The following is a 9,861-nucleotide window of genomic DNA, read 5'->3' as shown; positions in this document are numbered from 1 at the left end:
TCTGAACCCATCCCGTCGTCCGGACTCCTCGCCAGACGCGTCGCCCTCGGCCACCTCCGGGGTCCTCCATGAGCGGCGCCAGGGCCTCGCCGCCTGGGCGGAGGCTGCCGGAGTGGGCCCTCCCTCGCGACGCGAGTGCAGACGAAGACAATGAAGATGAGGGTGAAGCAGAAGCCCGCGAGTGCAAGCGCCATGCTTGACGACACGTCGGAGCCCATGGTGGCAGCCTCCACCCCAGCACCCCTCATTTCCCCACGCCGGCACCAGATCTACCATCGGGGTCGCCGGATCTGGCCCCTACGCCACTGGATCTGCACGGCGCAGCGCCGGCTCGTGGCCATAGTCTGCGCTGTCCCCAACACCGCCAAGGGCCCCACCGCCATCCGCAACGGGCCCCTCTCCACCTGGATCCACGCGCTTCGTGCGTGAGGCGCTGCGCGGGCAGGCTGCGACGCCGCCGCCGTCGCAAGCTCCGCCAGGCCCTTCCTCGCGGGCCTCATGGCGCCGCTCGTGTGCAGCGCGAACACAAACCGGCTCACGGACGCCGTCGAGGAGCGCGAGCGCCTCGCGGGTCCCCCTTGACACCACCCGCGGTGACGAGATGGAGGTGGACGGCGAGTTGCCGCCGCCGAGGCGGATCCATACCGTCGGTGGGGGGAGGGGAGGGGTGAAATGGGAGAGCTGGTTCAAATGAATTTGAAATGGAGAGAGACCGAGCCTGCTTTTTTTATTGCTTACCGATTGGGAGCGTTTAGAGAGAGCCTACGGTACATATTACATCGTATACTATACGTATCTGAATAACCTCTACGTACATGATGTGACTTAATCCACTACTACTGACAGCATTCTGCTTCTGGCACACATCTCGGAGTACATATTGATGGTCCAGATAGACTCGACCGGGGTACTCCGGTTCTAGAAATCTTCATTCTGGATTTGTTCGTCGGGAGGCCCACCTCGTTCGCCCTGCCTCTCCCCGCAGCCGGCCGCCTCTCCCCTAGCACGGCCTCCCCGCTGCCCCTCTCCGCCGGCATGGCCTCCTCGCCCGCCCTGCGCCTCCCCGCCTCCCCTCCGCCGACGGCCGTACTGCGCCTCGCCTCAACGGCAGCACGGCGTGGAGGGCGCGCGGGAGGCGACGGTCGCGCGGGAGGCGCGAGGATGGCCAGCGGCGGGGCATCGACAAAGATGCTTACCGTGTTTCCCGAGATGCCGAAGAAGAAAGTGAGGGCACGGGTTTAGCGGCTATGAAAATGAGTTTTAGTGTCCTTTCTCTTTTTTTTTTTACCTATCCCTGATGATTTAAATAATTCATTGGAGATGCTTTACGCCTTCCACAGCGTGGGCTTTGAGCGATAACCGAAATGGAGAGAGAAGATATAAGCATCACTTCCACCATTGCAGCACACGGTGCCAGTGCTTGAAAAATTAGAAGCGCTGCACGAATATTCACCGGTGCCCGATTGAATAAAATATGGAGAGGGACGAGAGAGATGATGTCATTGTGAGTTGGTGAGATGGCCAGACCTTTGGTGCTCGTGACAGCTTTTAACTCTAAATTATTTAGGTCTTGTTTAGTTCTCAAAAAAAATTTATAGCATCCGTCACATTAAACTTTTAGACACATGCACCGAAACTAATTAGCACGAGATGAATCTTTTAAGATTAATTAATTTATAATTAAACATTATTTGTCAAATAACAACGAAATTTACTACAATATCAAAATCCAAACATTTTTGCGAACTAAACACAACCTTATCTAGCATCAAAGCTCACATTAGGACCTGCCAAGAGTGATGCCAATTCTCACATGTGAGTCCCGATTTTCTTTTCTGGCATCAACTGCACGCTATGGAGGGCCTTATTTCCCCCGTTCTTTCCAAAATGTCACCTTCTTTAATTTAAAAAAAATGTCACCTTCTGGATACAAGGACAAGGCCTGCAATTCTTGCGGTCTTGCCCGACCGGCCTTCGACCCCCCGACCTCCGTCTCGACGCAGCCGCCCCCGACCTCGTCGCAGTGGCGGAGCTAGGATTTCAGAGTTGGGTATTCCCATCTCAAACAAAAAAATGTTAGTCTAAAACTATATAAAATAGTTTATAGGTAAAAGCTATAAAAAAGACTAATCACAAACATGTCATGTACTTATAAATGGTCACAATGTGGTCAATTGATTGTATTAGAATATTTCGATAGCTAAGAAGCATGTGCATATATTTGATGTATATTTGATTTGGTGTAGAAAAGTTGGGTATTCCTAAGAATACCTAGGCATCAATGTGGCTCCGCCTATGCCTCGTCGCCCGCCCAGGCCTCCGCAGCCGCTCCGCCGGAGGTGCCCCGAGTCCGGCGCACCGCCTCCCTATCGCGCGGCGGCGCTGGCCCCCTTCCCCCACCGCAAGCCTCCTCGAGTCCTCGACCGCTTCAACCCAGCCGCTCTTCGTCCCCGGAGGTAACCCGCTAGATCCCTCCTCGTCTCGCCCGCCTGGTTCGCGATTCGTCATGGGCGGCTGCATTGTTTCGGTGCTGCGCATCTGCGTTTCTGTCGATTAGAGCTCGTTAGATGACAAGTGCGGTGGTTAAGAAAATACAGTTTGATACGACATCTGGTCCTTGTATATCATCTATGCTTACGTTGACCTGTTTGATAAATAATTCCCTTAGTGGCTTAGTGCTTGATTTTCCAGTTACTTAGTCTAGTCTCAGTGGTTCCATGATAGATTCATTGGTAATTCAGATATCTGATGGTGCATTCCTTGGCTTCATTTAAGTCTAGTAACCGTGCTATTTTCTTGCTGAATTTTGAATTGCGGTAGCTACAACATATTCAATGCATGCTTTTGCAACATGGGAGGTCCTTAACCAGCTACCTTGCAATGAAAAATAGTATTGTTTAAATGAAACGCAAGTTAAAACATGCTAGATAGCTCAATTATCTTTCGTAGCTCAATCATATTCTGTTAATCCGTGTTGCCGTTAATATGCTGCTATTTGTAGTTTCTTTTTTCAAAACAGAGCATTAGCAGACTACTGTTTTGCACTATATTGCATTGGTAGCTTCTGGTTTGAATTAAACTCGGTTGCCCCATTGATTTCTGTCTCTCTTAAGTTAAGTAGTGTTTGCACAAAGGAACAGCTAGTGCCAATGTAGCATGTGTTCATTCACCTTTTCTTTTCCAAATGCAATATTCAGGGAAGCAGACTACTCAGACTGAACCTATATACCAGTCTGATTAATTTGAACACGGGTTCTAGGGAACCAATTGTTCTGTTGCAAAACTGAAACACACTTTTTTCCACTTTTCTGCAAATTTGAATTCTAACCATATAACTTTTTTTTTTCATGAAAACCTTTTGCTTACACTTTTTTTTTTGCAGATATAACCCATCGTTAGTGGAAACCTTCCTCCTGGGTTTGATTCAAGTACAGGCCACAGAGGTAATTGTTGGGAAGTTTTCTTTGCCTTAGGACTGTTGTACTTCTAAAAGCTGATTTATGAGCCATTGCTACAACACAATATGTACTCTTACCTGAAAGAAAGAAATGCACAGTGCTGCAAGAAGCCATGGTGTGGGGAGGTCTGTTCTTGAGCTTGGGTCGGCCCACGCAGGAGCAGCAGAAGTCCTGCCTTGCAGCGGCCGGTGGCTTCAACTACGACGCAGATCTCCGTGGCGCCACACGCCTGATATCAGCATCGGCCTCAACCGCTGAATCTGCTGCTGGTGCTGCTGAAACAAGTGATAAGGCTCTTATGGAGCGCGGCTTCTTTGTGAACCGATCGCGTGTTCTGATTGGATCAGGTGCCGACACCTTCGTCCAGGCCAAAACCGCACTCCTGTCTTGGAGGTAGGTGGAAATGGAATGATATCCTTGCTGTGCTGCACGCAATCTGCTCTGTTTGCCTCTTAACTACAGTACTAGTTTGCAAGGTTTCCGGGAAATGGTTTTTGCAGGCACTTGTCACTGGGGTGGGCGAATGTGGAGCCGGAGACGGTGGTGAAGGTGGGAACCAGGTTCTGCATCTGCTACAAGGAGGTGATCCCCTGGGTGATGCTGCCGCTGCAAATTGCCTATGTGATGGACGGCTCCAAGTCCAAGGGGAGCAGAAGCATGTTTGCTTTCGGTAGCGGCACGCTGCAAGGCCATCTGCTGGTACGTACTACATTCTCTGCGTGAAGCCACAGATGAAGAAAGATGAGAGATGGGTGTGTGTGTGTGTGTGCACTGCAGGCCGGGGAGGAGCGTTTCTCAGTGGAGGTGGACGAGGAGGATCGGGTGTGGTACGAGGTTGTGTCCCTGTCGAAGCCAGCCCACGTCCTCGCCACACTCTGCTACCCCTACGTGCAGCTCAGGCAGAAACATTTCGCGCACCAATCGGGTCAGGCCATCCGCAAGCATCTATCCACCGCCAAGTAGCTACCTGCTCTAGCTAGCTGGCTGCTCATTTCTTTGTTGATGACATGACATGAGTAAGCAGTAACAAAGGTTTAGTTCTGATGGATGGGATCATCTGCCTCTCTCTTGATCCACCCAACCCAAGAATATACAGATATATGTACTGGTGGCCGGGAAGGTTGGCACGTCGTGCGCAGGATCGCGCCTCTATATAATTTAGCATGTATCTTTGTCCCTTTCTTTTTAGATAGAAAAGGCAGGAGGCAAGAAAGTTAAGATGACCTGTCCATAGCGATTGACGAGATGTGGTACATACTGGTGAATGACTATTTACCCAGCAACAATCCGGATGACATGAGGGTAAATAGTAGGTTGTCACTTTGTGTATCCTATTTGAAATGCATGAGTCACATATGATTTCCCTTATCCCTTGATATGTTAGAGGCGGTTGTATGATGTTGTGAAATTTGATATTTTTTTTAATCGTAGCACGGGCATAGATTTAGTATCATGTAAGTTAAGAAATTATTGACCACATTCAGGGTCAAATAATTTTTTTTCATAACTAGCCTGCACATATTATAGTGGGTCGGCCCATTATTTTTTCCGGGCTGAGAGCCGCTGCTACCCACAAGTTGGGCCCCTTCCATTCGTTCTCGACCCGGCAGAAAGGTGCTGGCCGCTGGGCCGCACATGCCAGTTGCCAACGCTGCTGTTTGCTTGCCATTCCAAAGGCACGGCTTACAGGTTTAGGCGTTTAGCGAACGGGAGTTGCCTGTGGCTATGGCCTCTCCACGACTGTTGCGAGGGGAAGGAGGTGGAAGACCCGTTTGGCAGAGCTCCTACTTCTTTTTAAACAGTTCCGGCTCCGGCCCTTAGACCTCTTTTAAAGGTAAGAGCCAGTACCAAGGCCTTGTTTGGTTTGCTCTAGCACAAGCAGCACAGAAATTTTGACCAATAATTAGGGGTACTAAATAAAGTCAATTTGTAAAACTAACTCCACAGCCCTGCGCTACTTCGCGAGACGAATCTAATGAGGCCTTTCACCGCACGATTAAATGTGGTTACTGTAGCATTACTGTAGCCAATCATCGATTAATTACCGTCATTAGATTCGTCTCGAAAAGTTACACCCATCTGTGAAAAGGTTTTGCAAATAAACTTCGTTTAGTACTTCATGCATTGAAGATTCTTTTCTCGGGAATTACGCATGCTACTCATGCTACCGGAACCAAACAGGGCCCAAATTCCAAACACTCTAAAAGATAATCTTTCTAATGATTTAGCTTTTAGCACATAGCTCATAACATAAATAGTCTCACATGCCATCCTCTTGTAATCTCGAAGTTCATGTATGAGACTATCTCTTGAACAAAGAGGTAACTCTTCATTTTGACACTGTTCATTGATTAAAAAATTCTATGAGTCGGCTAAAAGCCAGACTTTGGAGGAGGCCTTATGGTGGAGCAGATTTTTCGATCGAGCTAAGCCGTTTTGAAAAGTGTTTGGTAGAATAGCTTCTTATACTGTTTCAGAATGGATAGATGGCATAAAATGTTCACTAATTCTTTGATTTGGTTGTATGCATGTGTGTCATGCCCTTCTTTATAATTTCATTATGAATGAAAAAAATGTGAACCATACAGCCAAACATAATCAGCGAGCAACCATCAAACATTCTGCACTGCGATACTGCACTGAAGCACCACCGGGCTCGGCCGGTCCTCCGGGCCATGATGTTGTGCTTAGGGTATCTCCAACCATTCCCCCCACCTAACTTCCCCCAAACGTACTATTTACTATATTTTACTATCTCCCTTCAAAAGATTCATCTCTCTATAACTCCTCCTCTCCAACCATTCCCCCCATATCTATTCCTCCTATACACTATACCCCATTCATTAATCATTTATTTATTATTTTTAAATTTAAAAAAATTATATTATATTTGTAGTACCATAATACATATTATTATCATGTTACGGATCCCAAATAATTTTTTATCATAAATAAATAGCGTGATTAAAGTATAAGAGGAGATGTGATCTCCCTCCATACATGGAGGGAGATTCATCTCTCCCCTTACGTAGAGGGAGCTGTGGGGGAGCCGTTGGAGCGCTCGCTCCCCCCCCCCCCCAGCCCCTTTACGGTGCCCGGTTGGAGAACGCCTACCACACCATGCAGGTGCGCCGGCACTAGCTGCCACGGCCGGCGGCAAAAACGCCGGGCCACAGGGTTGCGCACACACGGTCACACCAGCCCACACGGGCGCGACCACACCGGACCGCGGGAGTGTGCCGACACCGGCCGCAATGGCCCCAACCATGGTGACGCCGGCACCGGCCGCGCTAGCCCACCTCCCTAGATTTGTGAGAATTTTATGATTTAGTTCTTTTGTGAGGATCAAGATTTGAAAGGAAAATAGGAAATCATCAGCCGGTAATAAAAAGTTAACACATAACTTTAAATGGATTTGGAAACCATCAGATCTTGGTCAGAAAACAATTATGATTATGTATTTTTACCATTGCTCGATATTAAGTATGAGAACAACTAGGCTATTCAGGAGCTTATAGGGTAATTGACACCGTGTATTGTAAACATGTAGGGAAACAATTCAAAAATATTCAGCATAAAAATTCAAAACTATTATACGTCAACATTGAATAATTAAATAGTGTTTTTCAATTTCCTCGGCCTTGTTGCACTTTCTTACCGCTTGTTGCACTTTCTTAATTACCGAATTACTTTACTTCTATCACAAACTATAACGTGTTGCCTCTCCTCGGCCTTGTAGCATTTCCTTACCTATGCGACATAGCCCGCCATGGTGATGACGCCAATGGAGGTTGGCGCAATGAAGACGTCGATGACGCCTAGCCTCTGGTAGTCTGGTAGTATCGTAGTACATGTAGAAAGGCACACAGCTTGGCTCGTGTCCCGCCTAGTTTTCGACCATTAGGGTCATGTCTATGCCGCCGAGCATGATGAGGATGGTGACTTACGTGAAGGTTAGGACAGTGACCTGGCAGATGACCTATCGAAGAAGAGTGAGCATGGTGACTTGTTGATCCTATAAGCAGCATATGAACGGAATATGTAGTTTAGTTTCTCAATGACGGCGGATCTACGGGAGGGGAGAGGGGGCTCACATTCTTCTGCTGCCTACTGTTCTGCAGCGAGAGGAAATCGGTGAGCTCGATCTCTCCTCCCTCCCTTCCTCTCTTGTCTTCTTCATCTTCTTCTTTTCCCGCAGACTCACTGTTTCTTTCCTTGCATGTAACGAATGAGCGCGTCCTCGGTCACCACGACCACGGTCGCCATGCCCGACCACGGCCTCCACGCCATCACTACTCTTGCCTTAGCATGCGCCTCATGTTGCCCATCAGTTGCAGCCATGCCATGGCTACTTACCAGTTACCACCGAACGTAACATGAGCATATGAATATGACTGCGGATCTACGGGAGGGAGGGGGCACATGTCCCCCTGCTGCCTACGAGTCAAAACTTTTAGTCACCATGGCGGATCATTGTTTATTCTTTGGCACAAAATGGTATGTTGTTTCAGTTTATTTTGTCCACCCCACAGTTCCACGCACATAGTGCTGCGGCGACAAGAAACATCGAGCGACAGATGAGCTTGATCTCTCCTCCCTCCCTCCTTCGTCTTTGTCATCGTCGTCTTCTTATTGACATGGCTTCTTTTGCCGCCAACTCGCCATTTCTTTCTTCCATGTCACGATGCGCCACACGCTGCCCACCAGTTGCAGCCGCGCCACGGCCACTTACCACCGGACGCCGCCATCCTCGTCGTGGACGGTGGCAAGCTCGCCGTTGTTCGTTGCTCGGGCGTGCAGAAACATTTCCCGAGCGCCCTCGTCTTGCCCTGCGTCAAGGACATGCTTATCGTTTGTTGATTCCGTTTTCTTCCGCAGGTCGACCATGGGGGTTTTCTACAAGACCAGAAAGCAGGTTCTTCAGGTGAACGCCGCCGTCATGGCGCTGCTCATTTTTGGAGCCGGCTTATCCCTGCCATCGCAGTCGCCGATCGGGCCGGTGAGCACGTGCGTTGTGCCCTACTGATTCTATGAGCAAGTGGCGCTCCTTCACAACCTCTTCCTCGTTGCTATTCTTACATCGTGCTACTTGGCCAGCCAGACGCTCCTTGTTGTCGGCGCGCAAGAGGGTGAGAGCCTGCAGGTGCTTAGCGCGCCCGCGAAGCTGAGGGTGCGAATCGGGCTGCTCCTCGCCATCGCCTTCTCCGCCGCCACGGCCAACCTGGAGCTCAGAGTGTACACCTACGTGATGCAGATCAAGTACACCATCTTCGCTTGCATGCCGGCCGGAGTGCGCTTGGTGGTCTTCGCTGCAGACGTGGTGGCAGCAGTCGTCTGTGCATAAACAAGGGGAAGGGGAATAGCATTTTCTTCATGATTCACAAGGAGGGCTGGAGGGGGGCTCAAGCCCCCCTAGGTCCCTACAGCTAGTGCATCAATGGAAAATAGAGTAAAATCTCTATTTGGACCTACTAAACTTACCTCTCCTTTTTTGACATTTTTTCCAAAGTTCCCTATTTGACACCATAACTTAGTTTCTTCTCTAAATTAGCGCTTCTGTCAGTTTTGCGCACTAAAGATGTTAACAACCATGTGAAAAAGGCCATTTTACCCCTATTTGTATTTCTATAACTAAATTAATATTGGTACATGTGTTCATAATGATTGGGAACACGGCGGTGGTGGCACGCATATGAATGCTAACAACCATGAACAGAACCAGAGCAAAGAGGGCGAGCAGGAACCTTAACATAGATCTCTTTTTCTTGGGACGAGCGGCGGCGGGCGTCCCTCCAGGTGGTGAGTCGTCGGCCGAGAGAGTGGGAACTTGTCCCCGTTGCCTCTCATTTATACACAGCAAATCAAGAACACAGGATCAAGGTCCACCGGGGAAGCTGCCAGCTGCCCGGGCCATCGTCAACGACTGTGGCTTGCTGGAGAACGAGAGGCCCCGTGTTCTGCTCATCACTGCTGGCAGCCCCTGACACGGCCAGCAGCGAAGTGCTCCATCCATCAGCCGACACCTGGCACACACGGCACCGCGTGATGATGAGCTGCTGTTGGAGAGAGAGGAGACGCGGGGAAAGCGACGCCCAATGCGCAACGACAACGACCTTTGTGACGAATGTGCAGGGTGTCCAAAGAAAACCAAAGCATGAAACGATCGAGATGACAACTAGGATTCCATGCTCGAATCCGGCCGCGTCGCTGACTGGTTCGCGACCAGCCGCTTCCATGGGCTGGGGATCGGACGACGACTCTCCTATCCTATCCTCTCTGCAGCTAGTATTCTCTTCTCAATTGCTCCCCGTCAGTGGCGAATCTAGCAAACACATCTAGAGAGGGCTCATCTCCCTTCTCATCTTCTTCCTCTGCTTCTTTTCTTCTTCTTCTCCCCTTCTTC

The 9,861-nt window shown here is 49.4% G+C and overlaps 1 protein-coding gene across 4 annotated transcripts; it reads left to right on the top strand.

The window, feature by feature from the left end:
• The first annotated feature begins 2,300 nt into the window (after positions 1 to 2,300).
• On the top strand, positions 2,301 to 4,828 carry LOC120702577 (UPF0548 protein At2g17695-like). Of its 4 annotated transcripts, none has more exons than XM_039986437.1 (5): positions 2,301 to 2,456; positions 3,383 to 3,443; positions 3,557 to 3,851; positions 3,959 to 4,157; positions 4,236 to 4,828. In XM_039986437.1, exons 3-5 carry the CDS (start codon positions 3,571 to 3,573, stop codon positions 4,419 to 4,421), a joined length of 666 nt encoding a protein of 221 aa, XP_039842371.1. In that variant the 5' UTR covers positions 2,301 to 2,456; positions 3,383 to 3,443; positions 3,557 to 3,570; the 3' UTR covers positions 4,422 to 4,828. The 4 variants fall into 4 exon arrangements, with proteins under 4 accessions (XP_039842371.1, XP_039842369.1, XP_039842372.1 ...); XM_039986435.1 differs by having other exon boundaries at positions 3,935 to 4,157; XM_039986438.1 differs by having other exon boundaries at positions 2,305 to 2,456; positions 3,547 to 3,851.
• The last annotated feature ends 5,033 nt before the right edge of the window (positions 4,829 to 9,861 follow it).

This window comes from Panicum virgatum, chromosome 4K (genome assembly GCF_016808335.1).
Source record: "Panicum virgatum strain AP13 chromosome 4K, P.virgatum_v5, whole genome shotgun sequence".
Taxonomy (NCBI): Eukaryota; Viridiplantae; Streptophyta; class Magnoliopsida; order Poales; family Poaceae; genus Panicum; species Panicum virgatum.
The sequence above is the reverse complement of the archived record's forward strand: the minus strand, read 5'-3'. Positions and strand labels throughout refer to the sequence as shown.

Coding starts and splice junctions, on each gene's coding strand:
- LOC120702577 (XM_039986435.1), top strand. CDS start 3,571: ATGGTGTGGGGAGGTCTGTTCTTGAGCTTGGGTCGGCCCACGCAGGAG. Junction 3,852..3,934: donor ACCGCACTCCTGTCTTGGAG/GTAGGTGGAAAT, acceptor CTAGTTTGCAAG/GTTTCCGGGAAATGGTTTTT. Junction 4,158..4,235: donor CGCTGCAAGGCCATCTGCTG/GTACGTACTACA, acceptor TGTGCACTGCAG/GCCGGGGAGGAGCGTTTCTC.